The sequence below is a fragment of the Papio anubis genome, chromosome 4 (genome assembly GCF_008728515.1).
Source record: "Papio anubis isolate 15944 chromosome 4, Panubis1.0, whole genome shotgun sequence".
In the NCBI taxonomy this organism is placed as follows: domain Eukaryota; kingdom Metazoa; phylum Chordata; class Mammalia; order Primates; family Cercopithecidae; genus Papio; species Papio anubis.
The window spans coordinates 142,826,844-142,844,399 of NC_044979.1; the positions used below are offsets into that span (position 1 = coordinate 142,826,844).

The 17,556-nt window shown below is 43.6% G+C and overlaps 1 protein-coding gene and 1 long non-coding RNA gene across 7 annotated transcripts in view; both read left to right on the plus strand.

Moving 5' to 3' along the window:
* RBAK (RB associated KRAB zinc finger) overlaps window positions 1–11,732 on the plus strand; it is a 47,500-nt gene extending 35,768 nt beyond the window's left edge. For 4 of the 5 annotated variants that reach the window (XM_031664920.1, XM_031664919.1, XM_017956577.3 and 1 more), the window contains 2 exons: window positions 184–279; window positions 5,967–11,732. In XM_031664920.1, the coding sequence (XP_031520780.1) occupies window positions 184–279; window positions 5,967–7,876 (2,006 nt within the window). In that variant the 3' untranslated portion in view covers window positions 7,877–11,732. The remainder of the gene's footprint in view (window positions 1–183; window positions 280–5,966) is intronic. The other variant, XM_031664918.1, reaches the window with a different exon arrangement.
* Window positions 11,733–12,277: 545 nt separating this feature from the next.
* LOC100998811 lies at window positions 12,278–15,435 on the plus strand. Of its 2 annotated transcripts, XR_002520893.2 has the most exons (4): window positions 12,278–12,432; window positions 13,965–14,476; window positions 14,584–14,719; window positions 15,136–15,435. It is a non-coding gene; the product is annotated as an uncharacterized LOC100998811 (long non-coding RNA). The 2 variants fall into 2 exon arrangements; XR_644671.4 differs by lacking the exon at window positions 12,278–12,432 and having other exon boundaries at window positions 13,778–14,476.
* The last annotated feature ends 2,121 nt before the right edge of the window (window positions 15,436–17,556 follow it).

Consider the following 17,556-nt stretch of genomic DNA (forward strand, 5'->3'; position numbering starts at 1 on the left):
ATTTAATTCCTTGTGGGCATTAGCTGGAGTATTTATATTATTATTCATTAAAAGGTTCTAACTTTGATAAGGTAAAAAATGGAGCACTTCTGTTAGGCAGCTTATGAGGTGGCAACATCTTGTACTTTGGAGATTCTGAAGCCAAGCAGCTTGCCCAAGTCCTCCTTCTTTTCCCATTAACAGGGTATGATATCACCAAGCCAAACGTCATCATTAAGTTGGAGCAGGGAGAAGAGCCGTGGATAATGGAAGGTGAATTTCCATGTCAACATAGTCCAGGCAAGTTAGTAGAGTATCAAATGTTAAAAAATGCTCATCCCAGACCTTTGGGAGTGACTAAAGAGTTGTTGACATGTATTCAGTACCCTCAGGCACACCTCCCAACCCCCAAATATCACTTTCCTTCCCACACACATACATGAACTCTTCTGTTGATTTTGCATTTGATTTACATTGGTAGGGATTTTTTCCATTCTAACCTGTACTGGAGACCTATTCACTTCCTCTTTCTCCAGCATTATTGGTAACTTACTCCCTCGCCATTACAGAATTGTTGTGGGGTTTTGTTTGTTTGTTTGTTTGTTTTTTGGAGACAGAGTCTTGTTCTGTCACCCAGGCTGGAGTACAGTGGTGCGATCTCAGCTCACTGCACCCACTACCTCCCAGGTTCAAGCAATTCTCCTTCCTCAGCCTCCTGAGTAGCTGGGATTACAGGTGCATGCCACCATGCCTGGCTAATTTTTGTATTTTTAGTAGAGACGGGGTTTCACCGTGTTGGCCGTGCTGGTCTTGAACTCCTGGCCTCAAGTGATCCACCCACCTCAGCCTCCCAAAGTGCTAAGATTACAGTCCTGAGCCACTGCTCCCAGCCTTACAGAATTGTTTTGTTTTGGGGCATTCAGAAGTCTGACATAAAAATTAACTTGAGACTTTTATCTTCATTCTTTTTTATCTTCCATTTTCTTTCCTTCCTTCCTTTAAAAATACCTTGGACTTATTTTCTGCCCTTAATTTTATTTACGTCTTTAGGCATTCAGATACCAAAACCTCATCTTCCACCTATGCTTATGAATTCAGTCACAGCTGGTAGTGTACGTCATTTCCCAAAGTCCATGCTCAGTTGATGTGACAATATAGCACTCCTCAGCTTTCCTCTCTTTCCCCAGTGCTCATTTATCAGCTGTCTGTGTGTTCATTTCCCCTTCCCCATAACTGGAATCATGCTCTGTCCGTAGTAGACATTCAGGAAGTGTGAAATTCATAAGTGAATATCCGTTCCTTTTCTTGCCTTTTCAGGAGTGTCACCCTAGGACCTGTTTTCCACTTTTTTGGTTTTCTTTGTATCCCCTAAAAGAGTTTATATGATCTCAACTTCTAAGACCTTTTTTCCTGTGTATTTTGGCAGCTTGCCTCCAAATTGATATGTCTAACACTTTTAACCAGAAGTCTAGTTGAATATTTTGCTTGATAACAGCAGTACCAGTGAGACAGTTCACTTCCTTCTCAGAATGTCTGATGATAAACTGTGCACATTCCAAAATCATGAATTCTGTCTACCTTCCTCACCTCCCAGTATTTGATTGTGCTAGTCTTCTCTCCATAGTTTGTGTTCTTTGTCCTTTGTGAAATGCTTTGCAGATCGTCAGCACATTCAGTTCCTTTTGACATTAATGTTCAGTATTCTCCCATACCTGGATTACAGTGGATCCATCTTCCATTCAAATGATCATTGTCGTTTTCCTTCATCTGCATTTTACTTGCCCAGATAATACATATTTTCTCTCCCTCCCTCCCTCCCTTCCTTCCATTTTGAGATGGAGTCTCGCTCTTGTTGCCCAGGCTGGAGTGCAATGGCACAATCTCGGCTCACTGCAGCATTCCTCTCCCAGGTTCAAGCGATTCTCCTGCCTCAGCCTCCGAAAGTAGCTAGGATTACAGGCGCACGCCGCCATGCTTGGCTAATTTTTATATTTTTAGTAGAGATGGGGTTTCACCATATTGGTCAGGCTGGTCTCTAACTCCTGACCTTGTGATCCACCTGCCTCGGCCTCTCAAAGTGCTGGGATTACAGGTCTGAGCCACTGTGCCCAGCCTATTTATTTATTGAGACAGAGTCTCTGTAACTGAGGCTGGAGTGCAGTGGTGCAATCTTGGCTCAGGATAACCTCTGCCTCCCAGGTTCAAGTGATTCTTGTGCCTCAGCCTCCCGAGTAGCTGGGATTACAGGCATGCACCATTAACGCCCGGCGTGTTTTTGTGGTTTTTTTTTTTTTTTGAGATGGAGTCTCGCTCTGTCGCCCAGGCTGGAGTGCAGTGACCGGATCTCAGCTCACTGCAAGCTCCGCCTCCCGGGTTTCCGCCATTCTCCTGCCTCAGCCTCCCGAGTAGCTGGGACTACAGGCGCCCGCCACCTCGCCCAGCTGGTTTTTTGTATTTTTTAGTAGAGACGGGGTTTCACCGTGTTAGCCAGGATGGTCTCGATCTCCTGACCTCGTGATCCGCCCGTCTCGGCCTCCCAAAGTGCTGGGATTACAGGCTTGAGCCACCGCGCCCGGCCAATTTTTGTATTTTTAATAGAGACAGGGTTTCAGTCTGTTGGCCAGAAGTTCAACAGAGTGATCTGCCCTCCTCAGCTTCCCAAAGTGCTGGGATTACAGGCATGAGCCACTACACCCAGCCCCTTCATTTAATTTTAAATTGTGGTTTAAAAAACACATAACATGGCCCAGCACAGTGGCTCACGCCTATAATCCCAGCACTTTGGGAGGCCAAGGCAGGTGGATCACAAGGTCAGGAGATCAAGACCATCCTGGCGAACACGGTGAAACCCCATCTCTACTAAAAATACAAAGATATTAGCCAGGCATGGTGGCAGGCATCTGTAGTCCCAGCTACTTGGGAGGCTGAGGCAGGAGAGTGGCATGAACCCGGGAGGCAGAGCTTGCAGTGAGCGGAGATTGCCGCTGCACTCCAGCCTAGGCGACAGAGCAAAACTCCGTCTCAAAACAAACAAACCAAAAAAAACACGTAATATGCAATTTACCGTCTTAACCATTTTTAAGTGTACAGTAATGTTAACTGTATTTGCATTGTTGAGCAATAAACTTTAGAACTTTATGCTTTACATTTGAGCTTAAAAGGTTAACTCCTTGAAGTTTCCTTCATGATTCGTTGACTACTCCAGTCTTTCCTTCTCTTAATACCTATTCCACTCAGCGATTGTTTCCACAAAAAGTTAGATATGATTGTATACTCCAATATGATTATACACTCTGATAGGATTATATATTCTGAGATTGTGTGCTCTGATAGGATTCTATGCTGTGATAGGAGTGGTATATGCTCTGAGTATAAGCTCTGATAGGAGTATATGCTCTGTGATTCTATGCTTTGATAGGAATATATGCTCTAAATGATTATATGCTCTGATAGGTAGGTACATATATTTGTTGCTTGAGCTTCTTCTACCAGAATTATAATCCTCCAAAGAGGAAAGACCTTTTTACTTTTCTTGCTTTGATAATGCAACATACAGTAGGTATTCAGTGGGTTTTTTTATTGACTTGCCAAGGAGCTAGGTAAAAGAAAGATCTTTATCATTAATCCATTGAGAGATCATTTATTCTGAGCTATAGATTCTGATAAAACAGATAGGGGTTAGATTAGAACCTGTAAGCACCCATCAGATTAGGAACTACTTTAATTTCTGTTCAGAGAGATACAAAGAAAATATGAATACTTTCCAGGGGCATAGGTTTTGGTTAGGAAATAGGATCATAGCTGCATGAACTATAAAATTCAGCTTTCACATGGAAAATTTATACTCCAATGCACATTGTGCAACTTTATGTAAAAGCTATTTTAAAATGTAAGGGAAAGAGATTCAGTGAACTGGGAAGAGATTTGATAAGTGTCTTCAACTTTCCCCCAAAGTATAGATAGATTTTGAGTATAGCCAACACCAGAAGTCAAACTGAGCGGGGAAGATCACTAGCACAGACTTGTGGCTTAGAATATGCAAGGCATAGCCTAGGCTTCCAGGAGCAGAAGATGTTGGCAGATTAGTGGAATGCTAGCTTGGATATATATCATGAATCCAGGTAGTGAAAAATATCATTAATAACCTTTCTGTTTCTTCTGTTGGAGTTTGGGGTGCTGGAGCTCAGAGATGTTGTAGATTTCTGAGCAGAGTACCATCAGGGTTGCTTTGAATGTGGGTGATAGCAGCTAACAATAGTTTAGTGGATCCAAAAATGTGTAAGATACATAAAAATGAAAGTACATCATAGGGGCAGCTTTAGGAATCTGAGATACAAGATTTTACACCAAATGAAACCCAGGAGTTTGGGAACTCTTGTTTGTATTCAGAATTAGGTAAAAGAATTATAGGGACATGAATGGTTTTAGGAAATTTAAGTCAGCAAATTGAAAGAAAATGAACTTAATGATCATTTGTTTTATGTTATAAACTGTTCTAAGCAGTTTACATGTACTAATTCAGTCCTTTGACAACCCCATGATTTAGGCACTCATATTCATACTGAATTCAGATGAGGGAAACTGCATCACAGTTACGTAACTTGACCACAGTGCCTTAGTTAGTAAATTGTTGGGGGTTTGAACTGAGGTGGCCTGCTCTGGTGTTCATGCTCTTAACCACTGTGCTTTATTGTGCAATCAGGGAAAGCAGAATTTAATGGCTAAGAAGGTTAGCTAGTATTAAATACGACTTTCAGAACACTTCAAAGATCTGATCTTGGGTTTTTTGTTTTGTTTTTTCTTTTTCTTTTTTTAGTAGAGACAGGGTTTTGCATGTTGCCCAGACTGGTCTCAAACTCCTGAGCTCAGGCAATCCACCCGCCTTGGGCCCCCAAAGTGCTAGGATTACAGGCGTGAGCCACCATGCCCAGCATGATCTTGTTTTTAAGATACCCGCTGGCTGGCCACTGTGGCTCATGCTTGTAATCCCAGCACTTTGGGAGGCTGAGGTGGGTGGATCACCTGAGGTCAGGAGTTCAAGACCAGCCAGGGCAACATGGTGAAACTCTGTCTCTACTAAAAATACAAAAATTAGCTGGGGGTGGTGGTGTGTGCCTGTAATCCCAGCCAGTTGGGAGGCTGAGGCAGGAGAATCACTTGAGCCTGGGAGGTGGAGGTTGCAGTGAGCCAAGATTGTGCCATTGTACTCCAGCCTGGGTGACAGAGCGAGACTCCATCTCAAAAAAAAAAAAAAAAAAAAAAAAAAAAAAAGATACCTTGCCCTCTGGTCTAGCTTACATTTCTTTTGGACATTGACTTGCCTGGGTCTCCTCCAGATGAATGCGAATCTTCTCTGTAAACATGAAGAAATCAGAGCATTCAGAATGTTTATTTGCATTTGTATGCAGACTAGTAAGGCACAGATTTTGGAAGGGTCTAGGCTAGTGGGGATGCTACCATCGTATCTTGATATGAAGCAATATCTTGCAGTTTAATATAAATTGTAATAGATGTCTCCCAAATGTAATCCATAATAGATTTCCTTTGTATGGAGACCTAGCACCTGTTTTTGTTCCTCCTGATTCTATTTGATCTAAATCCTCCCATCTTTGCCTGGATCTGGCACACTTTCAGCCACTTCTCTGCTCATCATTTGGTTTTATTTCACCTTTTCTACCAAAGTTTGAAACATAATATTTGTAAAGCAACAAAGTTACCTGTATTCAATATGAAGTTGCTCTTCTATTTTCTACCACTATCTCATCTTTATCCTTTCACCGTGTGTGTGTGTGTGTGTGTGTGTGTGTTTATGTTTTGTATTAGAAATCAAAGGACAAAGAGAACTATGCATTTGTAATTATTTTTATTTATGGAGATTGGCTCTAAAGCCAGAGTCAACCCCACAATGGGGGCTCTTGAGTACCAGTACCTTTCCATGGCTAGTGTGTTTAGATTTACAAAGTTTGTTTACTATTTTTCCTTTTTAGAAGTCTGGAAATTTGATGACCTGATAGAGAGAATCCAAGAAAATGAAGATAAACATTCAAGGCAAGCTGCTTGTATCAACAGCAAAACCCTGACTGAAGAGAAAGAGAATACATTTTGTCAAACTTATATGGAAACAAGCCTTGTTCCTTCAAGCATAATAGCTCATAATTGTGTCTCATGTGGAAAGAATTTAGAATCTATTTCGGAATTAATTAGTAGTGACGGAAGCTATGCCAAGACAAAACCTGATGAGTGTAATGAATGTGAGAAAACATATCATGGAGAGAAAATGTATGAATTTAATCAAAATGGGGATACCTATTCTCAAAATGAAGAAAATATTCTTCAGAAAATTAATATTTTGGAGAAACCTTTTGAATATAATGAATGCATGGAAGTCTTAGACAATGAGGCTGTTTTTGTTGCTCATAAGAGAGCTTACGTGGGGGAGAAGCCCTATGAGTGGAATGATTCTGGACCAGACTTCATACAGATGTCAAATTTTAATGCATATCAGAGATCACAAATGGAAATGAAGCCTTTTGAATGCAGTGAATGTGGAAAATCCTTCTGTAAAAAGTCAAAATTCATCATCCACCAGAGGGCTCACACAGGAGAGAAACCTTATGAATGTAATGTATGTGGGAAATCCTTCAGCCAAAAGGGAACCCTCACTGTACATCGGAGATCACACTTAGAGGAGAAGCCCTATAAATGTAATGAATGTGGGAAAACCTTTTGTCAGAAGTTACACCTCACTCAGCACCTAAGAACTCATTCAGGAGAGAAACCCTACGAATGTAGTGAATGTGGGAAAACCTTCTGCCAAAAGACACATCTCACCCTACACCAGAGGAATCATTCAGGAGAGAGGCCGTATCCATGTAACGAATGTGGGAAATCCTTCTCCCGCAAGTCCGCACTCAGTGACCATCAGAGAACTCACACAGGAGAGAAGCTTTATAAATGTAATGAATGTGGGAAATCCTACTACCGAAAGTCTACCCTGATTACACATCAGAGAACACACACAGGAGAGAAGCCCTATCAGTGTAGCGAGTGTGGGAAATTCTTTTCTCGGGTGTCATACCTCACTATACATTATAGAAGTCATTTAGAAGAGAAACCCTATGAATGTAATGAATGTGGCAAAACTTTCAATTTAAATTCAGCCTTCATTAGACATCGGAAAGTACACACAGAAGAGAAATCCCATGAATGTAGTGAATGTGGAAAGTTCTCTCAGTTGTCATATCTCACCGACCATCATACAGCTCATTTAGGAGAGAAACCCTATGAATGTAATGAATGTGGGAAAACTTTCCTTGTAAATTCAGCCTTTGATGGGCACCAGCCACTTCCAAAAGGGGAGAAATCCTATGAATGTAATGTATGTGGAAAGTTATTCTCTGAGTTATCATACTATACTGAACATTATAGAAGTCATTCAGAAGAGAAACCTTATGGATGTAGCGAATGTGGGAAAACCTTTTCCCATAATTCATCCCTGTTCAGACATCAAAGAGTACACACAGGCGAGAAACCCTATGAATGTTACGAATGTGGAAAATTCTTCTCTCAGAAATCATATCTCACCATACATCATCGAATTCATTCAGGAGAGAAACCCTATGAATGTAGTAAATGTGGAAAAGTCTTCTCTCGGATGTCAAACCTCACTGTCCACTACAGAAGCCATTCAGGAGAGAAACCCTATGAATGTAATGAATGTGGGAAAGTCTTTTCTCAGAAGTCATACCTCACTGTACACTATAGAACTCATTCAGGAGAGAAACCCTATGAATGTAATGAATGTGGGAAAAAGTTCCACCACAGATCAGCCTTCAATAGCCATCAGAGAATTCACAGAAGAGGAAATATGAATGTACTTGATGTGGAAAGTCTCTGAAGTCAGATCTCAATTTTTAGAAAACTCTCTGAATATAATGAATATGGAAAATCCAATAGAAAGTCAAAGTGTTTATCTGAGGGTTCATGTTCCTGAATAGTGAGAAGCATTTAGGCGTTAGATTCATTTTAATCTGGATTTTCACAGAGAAGAATCCCGAAGAATGTAACAAGAAGCAAAACCTTCAGCAAGATCATACGACTCATCAGACACTAGATAATTTATGCAGGAGTGAAGTTTTATAAATATTTAATATTTATTTTGGATTCAAATTGTATTTACATATCAGGGAATCATACAAAGGCAAAATCTGTCAATATGGTGAATGTGGAAAATATATTGTCTTGGAAATTTGTTCTACTAAAAGCCATATTTCTAATGTAAAATCAGGTGTTTATAGGAAAGATCTCAGAGGCTATAAGCTCTGAATAAATCTTCATTGTATAAAATGAAGTTTTTAAATTATCAGGAGTTGATCATGAGGACAGTAGCATTAAATAAGTGTATGGCCATTTTTTATCATGTCTTTAAAATGCAATCTAATGGTAATTCTATGCAAGTTTGGAATTGGGCAACTTGTGAAGAGGCAGTTTTCTTATTTGAATATTAGGATGGCAAATGTACTAAGACAGGATATATTGTTGGTCAGATAATATTTAGTAGGTATAAAATGGTAAAATACCTAGTTTTCTATTTAGAGGAATTTACAAATGGGTTTTTAACAAATGCCTCATTAGTAGAAGAGGCAGTGTTTTTGTAAAATTTTCAACTGCATCTGAGCAAGATAAGATTTTCTAAAAGACTATTTTGATAAACTATACATAACATAATTTGGAATTAAGTCTGTTTCAGTGAAAGAGAACAAGCATACTGCCCATACTCTAAAATATCCCCAGCTCTCACACCACCCTTGTTTTTTAACCCATAGTTTTCAGTGTGCCTAGTGCCAATATTTTGTAATTTAGAAATTTTATTCAGAAACTTCTCTTTGATACAAATACAGTGTCATTGTTTTGTGCATTCCCCTTTTTCCCAGTATTTTGGAACAAATTGATTCAAGTTTCTAGAAGATATTTTTTGGTCAATTAACTTAATGTCCTCACTCCATTTCTTGCTGGAACAGTTTAGGTAGCTACTGCTTCTTCACATTACACAGGGGAATCCTGATTAGTCAAAATAATAATGATTCCATTCTCTTTGCCAGTAACTTGTTTTATAGTGGTCATATGACCAGATACTGGGTAAACAAAACAAAGATCGTTTGTTCTGGAAAAAGGTAAAATGGTAATCAAATAGATTGTGTTCCAGGAGTGCAAAGGTGGCTTAATATTCACAAATCAGTTGCTATTGTACACCACCTGTAGAAAAGTAATCTGGCATGCAGAACATTCTTATGGTAAAGTTAATGTTCATTTATGATCTTAGCAAATGATGGATTGAAAGGGACTTCCTTAATTGCATAAACAGACTTCAACAAACAGTATGATGAAATAGTGAACATTTCTCCTAAGATTATAAAAATAAGACAAGGATATCTGCTGTCAATGATTTTATTCAGCATTGTTCAGAAGGACCTAACCAGAAAACTAATGCAAGAAACAGAAACAAAAGGCATAAAGATTAGAAAAGAAGTAAAATTTTAAAAAAAGAAAAAATATAAATCTCTATTTGCAGATGCCATGAGTAAATTTGGTAGGTTCCCTGCATAAAAGTTATGCAAAAAGCATTTTATGATATACCAGCAAAAATCATGGAAAATGAAATTTTGAAAAGCAGTGCCACTTAAAAGATCCCTCAAGTGCCTAGGGGGGAAAAATGAGTTAATAAGCTTTGAAGAACTGTATCCAGAAAAGAAAATTACAAAGGAGGAGAGGGATAGGATTCCAGGACAATCTCAAAACCGTTGCTTTTTCCCTAAATTCATTGCAACCTTAATTAAAATCCTAGCAAATTCTTTAATGTAAATAAACAAGCTAATTCTAGAATTCATATGCATATTCAAAAGGCCAATAATTGTCAAAGCTATCTTGTAGAATGGACAGAGAGGATTGAAATTTCCAAATATCAAGACCTGTTATAAAGCCACATAAATTATGATGGTGTTATTTTGGGCACAAGGATGAAAAAACTGACTAGTGGAATAGCATACAGATTCAAAAGTAGACCCACATGTATACCATCACCTGACTTTTGAGAAAGGTGACATTGAAGTGTAGTGGGGGAAAGGGTGTTCTTTCCAGTAAATGTGCTTTGCCAATTAAATTTTGTAATTTAATAAAAAGTCAGTTGAAGGTGGATTGCAAATCTGAATATGAAATGTGAAAGCTTTACAAAGAAATCTTGGACAGTTTGTAATCTTGGAGTAAGCAAAGGTTTATTGAGACCCAAAAAAGCATTAACCCATAAAATAGAACTTAATAGTAAGTTTGAGAACTTCTGTTTATCAGAAAGACCACCAGTAAGAAAATGAACAGGAAACCATGAGGAGGAAAAGATATTTGCAGTTCATGTATGTGACAACAGCACTGAGTATAGCAAAAGTGTTGGCAAACTTTTTAGCAAGGTACCAGATGGTGAACATTTTTGGCTTTGTCACAAATGCTTATCTTTGCTATTGTGTGAAAGCATCCATACACCATGCATTTTAAAAAATGAGCATGACTGCTTCCCAGTAAAACCATTCATAAACCCAGGTGGCAGTCTGGATTTGGTCTGCACTCATAGTTTTCTGGCCCCTGATCTCGAATATGTAAAGAGCACCTACAAATCAAGGGGGAAAATGGAAAAGGCAAAATATTTTAGAGGATATCCACTCACTTTAGAGGATATCCAGACGGCCACTAAGCATGAAAAGATGTTAGCTTTATTAGTAATCAGGGAAATGCAAATTTAAAACACCATGTAGTACTGCTACCCATCCATGGAAATGGTTAAAATGAAAAGCATGAAAAAGCATCCTTTTGGCAAGGATGTAAGCAAGAGGAACTGTACGCTACTGGTGGAATTGCTCCTCCATAAAACCATTTTTGAAAGCTGGCACTTAAAACCAAGTATACCCTTTTACCCAAACCCAGCAAAAAGGCATGTGTCTCCACCAAAGGACACGCAGAATATTTATAGCATAAAACTGCACAAAACAGAACTATCTTAAGGCACATTGCAATGGAATGAATAAACAAGTGGCATTATTTCCATGGAATACTGTAAAACAGCACGAATGAACTAGAAGTTCATGCAATAATGTAGCTGAACTTAACAAACCTTGCTAAATGAAAGACTCCAGGCACAAAAGCCAACATGCTGTATGATTCCTTCTGTATAAATTATAAAGACGGGCAAAACTTGTCTATGTGGTTTGAAATTAGGATAGCGGTTAGTCTTGGCCAAGGCTGAAAGGGGGCATTTATCTGGTGCTGGGAATAATCTGTTTCTAAACCTGGGTGCTAAATATCTGAGTGTGTTCTGAGCTGTGCACTTAAGGTATGTGTATTTTTCTGCATGTGTGTTACACTTTCCATAAAAGTTTTTTAAAATCACAAATGGCTAACATTTGTGTTACTCGTCACTCTACTCATATTTTTCTAGATGTGTATGAATATGCTGCATAACAGGAATTAAATGGTAGATTTTGCATAATTCTGTGCAGAAAATACATATTTATAGTAATTTTGATGGCAACTACTAAGATTTCCTATGCTGTCCTTAAGGCTTAGCATAATGTATATTTTAAGTGAAATATTTGAGAAGGTTAAAGAGTCATTACATACTTTGTCATCCATACTTTTGCATATATAAATGGGTCTGAGCTGCCTCTTCAATAAAGAAGCTAATATGTAACGTTTCATATTTCCCTAAACAAATTGTTCTTCCGCATTTCTAAATTCGGGATTCATCTTAACTTTTACCTTAGAGGTGACCTTTCTTGGCAGTGAATGAATATAATGCTGTTTGATTTGATGGAAAATTATTTAAAAAGTATTCAGTTAAACCTTTGAGGAAATCTCAGTTACACAATTAACAGCACAGATGTAAGTGAATGAAAGAAACGGGTCATGAAGACTTTGCACCATTAAAAAAAAACACTTTGATTGGGGGCTGGCTGAGCTTGTAAAAGCACAGCAAAAAGGACGTGACATTGGATGGCATAGACTATGTGTGCCTAATTTTTTTTGGTGGAGAGGCCTTTTTTTTTTTTTTTTTTTTTTTTTTTTTTTTTAGAGTCAGGTGCTCACCATAGCCTGCAGTGCAGTGGTGCAATCACAGCTCACTGCAGCCCCGCCTTCCTGGGCTCAAATGATCCTCCCACCTCAGCCTCCTGAGTAGCTGGGACTACAGGTGCATGCCACCACACCTGGCTAATTTTTTAATTTATTTTTTATTTTTTTTTTTCATACAGACGGGGTCTTGCTGTGTTGCTGGACTCAAACTCCTGGGCTCAAGTGGTCCACCCAACTTGGCCTTCCAAGGTCCTGGGATTCCAGGAGTGAGCCACCTCGCCCGGCCGTGTGCTTTTCATTCCACCCTACTCGTTGAGGGTTAAGCTGAAGTGTGAACAGGTGACTAATGCTTTGCGAAGGAGGGGGAATCTGGGAGTTGGTTGCGACTTGGGGGTGTGATTCCCCCACAGTGGCTCACTTTGCTCTCTCAGTCCTTTGGGCAGAACTACCAGGCAGTGTTAAGCAAGGCAGGGGCTCACCCTTCACTCCCACCGGAAGTGCCCATTTCACAGGAGATTTTCTCCACCCACGCCCATATTTGCTGGTGCTTGGCTTGGGGTTGGCGAACTTTTCAATTTTGTCTTTATGTCAAAAGATACAAACGCAAGACTACTTCTTTATACCTGAGGCCAAAAATTCATCCACTGTTCCTTATTCCATCCTAAATTATGTCCAGATATGAGGAAGCCAAGCTCTTCAAAGAAGGGAAGCAGGCCAGGCACACCTGTAATCCCAGCACTTTGGGAGGCTGAGATGGGAGGATCTTGAGCTGAGGAGTTCAAGACCACCCTGGGCAGCACAGCCAGGCCCCTTCTCTATTTATTTTGTTTTTTGAGACGGAGTTTGGCTCTGTCGCCCAGGCTGGAGTGCAGCGGCGCAATCTCGGGTCACTGCAAGCTCCGCCTCCCGGGTTCACGCCATTCTCCTGTCTCAGCCTCCCGAGTGGCTGGGACTACAGGCGCCCGCCCCAGCACGCCTGGCTAATTTTTTTGTATTTTTAGCCGAGACGGGGTTTCACCGTGTTAGCCAGGATGGTCTCATCTCCTGACCTCGTGATCCGCCCACCTCGGCCTCCCAAAGTGCTGGGATTACAGGCATGAGCCACCGCGCCCGGCCCTATTTTTTGTATTTTTAGTAGAGATGGGGTTTCACCATGTTGACCAGGCTGGTCTCAAACTCCTGACCTCAGGTGGTCCACCTGCCTTGGCCTCTCAAAGTGCTGGGATTACAGACGTGAGCCATTGAGCCCAGCCAACATCCTCTATAAAACCCTTCTAAGAAGCAGAAATGGGGTTAACCTCCCAACCAGGAAGTAGCTATGTGATTGGTTTTTCTTTCCAGTCAAGATTGCAGCACTTCCCTGGAGAAAATGAGTTCTGACAAAAATAACCAGACATTTGAGGAACTCAATCACCAAAGAAAAAACTGTACCACCTATACTAAAGATTCTCAAAGAAATAAGAATATATTGGTAATGTTTGGGAGACTGAGGTAAGAGGATCTCTTGAGGCCTGGAGTTCAAGACCTGCCTGTGCAACTGAGTGAGACTCCATCTCTACAAAAGATAATTTTAAAAATTAACTGGGCATGGCTGCGTGCACCTGTGGTTCCAGCTACTCAGGAGGCTGAGATGGGAGGATCGCTTGAGCCCAGGAATTAACAGTGAGCTATGATCATGCCACTGCATTCCAGCTCGGGCAACAGTGAGACCCTGTCTCGAAAACACAAAAGCAAAAAAACAGGCATGCAAAGAAGCAGAAAAACAGAACCCATAATGAGTAGAAAAATAAAGACCCAGAAGTGGCATAGATGATGGAATTAGTGATCCGGACCTTAAAACAGCTACTATGAATATTCCCCGTATGTTCAAGAAAAATGGAGAATGAACAGGAGTGAGGAACCCGAAACGACTGTGTTCCATGCTGAGGGTGGCAGAGGCTGACCCGGATGCTGGATGAGGCTCAACTCGGGGGCCCGGGCCGTTGCACTGGGGCTGGACTGGGGATCACAGAAGAGGGCCAGGCCCGCATGGGTCTCCAGGGCCGTGCTCAGGGGCGTGGCCTTTTGCAGTGGGGGCATGGCTGGTGAGTGGAGACTGCGGGACTCTGGGGGCGTGGCCGGGAATGGGTGTGGCTATGTGTGTGGGCGTGGTCATTGCGTAGGGGCTTGGGTGAAGCGTTAACAGTTGGTGGGCATGGCTTGGGCTCGAGGGCGTGGCCAGCACGCGGAGGCGTGGCTCTGGCTTGTGTAGGCGTCCGAGCTCCAGGGCAGCTCTGGGGCAGAACTGTCTGGATCTAACAATCCCTGGGGAGCCGGAGACCGGTGACCGGTCTGTGGGCTGACTCAGGGCTGCTCGAGAGACACAGGCGGGCCGTGGTGGCAGGTGAAGGGTGCTGGATGTGCAAGCCTGGCACGCAGAAGTGAGAGGGCAGAGAGGAAAGGGCGTGGAGAGGGGGCAGGGCTTCTAACGCCCACCTTGTCCCCCCACAGCCGCCCGGCCCACAGGCCATGTGGCCCCCGCTGTTGCTGCTGCTGCTGCTGCTCCCGGCCGCCCCGGTCCCCACCGCCAAGGCCGCTCCCCTCCCAGATGCTAACACCCAGGAAGGCCTTCAGAACCTGCTTCAAGGTTTCAATCGCCCCAAGCTGCAGGGGAGGGGCGGGGAAGGGGACTAGGGGCGGGGGGATGGACGGGAAGAGAGGAAGTCAGGGACCCGGAGAAAGGAAGAGACGGAGACAAAGATGAGGCACTACAGACCCAGCACAGGGACCTGGATAAGGACGGGACCAGATAGGGGTGGGAGGGTGACTGGCTGGGCCCCGAGGGTCAGAGGGTGGAGAACACGGGGTGGGCCTGCTGGGCCCCTTGGCTTGAGGCCGGCCACACACCTGGAACCCCCAGGGCACCTGCTGCGGGACAGGGACAGCGTCCCCGTTGCCCCCCCAGGCACAGCTACAGCACAGAGGACCAGGGGGCTGCCTGGCTGGAGAGCATCACGCTTTCTAGCCAGCACCAGGAAGCCCCCCTTTTATCCCCTTTCCCAGGAGTCCAGGCTGGCGGAGACGGAGAGCTGCAGGCCGACTCACACCTGGCCCCGGGCTCTGGCTGTAATAATGGGGCTGTGGTGGCCACGCGACCAGAAAGCCGGGGAGGAAGACCTGCGGCTCCGTGAGAGGCATCCAGGGCTGCAGGCCACGGCGACAGGCTCCGGGGAACATGGGGCTTCCCCTGTCCCCTCCCAAGGAGTGTGGGCCTCAATGCATTGACAGGGGACAGCTGTGTGCCCTCTCCAGACCCCACCCTCAGCACCATTTATTAGAAATAATAAAGTTCTTTGTTAACTAGCGGTGCTGTTTCCTTTCTGGATGGGCCGGTGCCTGGTAGGCCAGGCTGTCTTGGGTTCCTCCCAGCTCCAGGCCTGGCCCTGTTGCCAGGAGGCACCTGCCCTGGTTGAGCTCTTGAGGCCCGGTGTTCCTATTCAGGCACTGTCACTGTCTTCTGACGAAGCAGCTGTGTCCCCCAGTCCCTGATGCTGACATCCCCAGACGCTTCTCTGCACTCAGTCCGCCCGTGTCACCTGAAGCCCCATATGTGTACTTGATCCCTCAATGTCATCTGCAGTCCTATTTGTCCACCAGGTCCCTGTCACCTGCAGCCCCGCCTGTGCATCTGGCCCATGACTGTCACCTGCAGCTCCAGCCATGTACCTAGTCCCTGACCTGTCACCTGCAGCCGCTCTGTGCTCTGTCCTTGACTGTCACCTGCAGCCCTGTCTGAACACTCTGCCCCTGACTCTGTCATCTCTAGATGCTGCAGCCTGTGGATGTCCCATTTGCTGGTCCCTAACGTCTCCAATGGTGGGGCACTCAGCTCTTGCTCAAGACCACCTGAGATCTCAGAGGAGCGTGCTGACTTGGGCACAGTAAGCATGTCTAGTCCTGCTCCCCCAAGGGGCACTGCTCACCACACTGAGCCTCCTGGCCCCAGCCTCAGTAACAGCACACGCCGGAGCCACCCTTGTTACTTTCTGTCTCAATGATTTCAAAAATATCAGCCCTGGTGGGTGTTTTTTTGTGTTGTTTGTTTTTGGGTTTTGTTTTCTGTTTTTTGTTTTGGGCAGAGTTTTGCTCTTGTTGCCCAGGCTGGAGTGCAGTGGTGCCATCTTGGCTCACTGTAACCTCTGCCTCCCAGGTTCAAGCGATTCTCCTGCCTTAGCCTCCTAAGTAGCTGGGATTACAGGCGTTTGCCACCATGCCCAGCTGATTTTTGTATTTTTAGTAGAGACGGGGGTTTCATATTGGTCAGGCTGGTCTCGAGCTCCTGACCTCAGGTGATCCAGCCACCTCGGCCTCTCAAAGTGCTGGGATTACAAGGGTGAGCCACCGCACCCGGCGGGTTTCTTAAAATGTTAAACCCACACCTGCCTACGACCCAGCCATTCCATGGTCTAGGCACTTACCCAAGAGGCATGAAAGCATGCCTCACAAACACTTGTGCACGAATGCTCATGGCAGCTTGATTTATAATTGCCGAATTTTAGAAACAACCCAAATATCAACAGGTAGAATGGATAAACACCATGATACAGCCTCATGAGGGAATGTTCAACAGCAATAAAAAGAAAAGAATTACTGACACATGCAACATGAATGGGTCTCAGAAACGTTACCCTGAAAAAAAAAAAAGCCAATAAAAAAAAGCCAATAAAAAATGCTACATATAATTATTTTTTTTGAGACAGAGTCTCACTGTCACCCAGGCTAGAGTGCAGTGGCATGATCTTGGCTCACTGCAAGCTCCGCCTCCCAGGTTCACGCCATTCTCCTGCCTCAGCCTCCCGAGTAGCTGGGACTACAGGGGCCCGCCACCGCGCCTGGCTAATTTTTTTGTAGTTTTAGTAGAGACGGGGTTTCACCGTGGTCTCGATCTCCTGACCTCGTGATCCGCCCACCTCGGCCTCCCAAAGTGCTGGGATTACAAGCGTGAGCCACCATGCCCGACCAAATACTGCATATAATTCTATCCTTGATGAAATCCTAGAAAAGGCAAAATCTCAGGCCAGGTGCAATAGCTCATACCCGTACTCCCAGCACTTTGGGAGTCTGAGGCGAGTGGATTGAGGTCAGGGGTTCAAGACCAGCCTGATCAACATGGTGAAACCCTGTCCCTACTAAAAATACAAAAAAAATAGCCAGGCATGATGGTGCACACCTGTAATCCCAGCTACTCGGGAGGCTGAGGCAGGAGAATTGCTTGAACCTGGGAGGGGGAGGTTGCAGTGAGCCGAGATCCAGACTGGGCAACAGAGCAAGACTCTGTCTCAAAAATAATAATAATTAATTGAGGTGTGGTGGTGAGCTCCTGTAGTCCCTATTCAGGGGGCTGAGGTGGGAGGAACACTTAACCCAGGAGGTTGAGGCTGCAGTGAGCCATGATTGCACTTCTGCGCTCCAGCCTGGGCAATA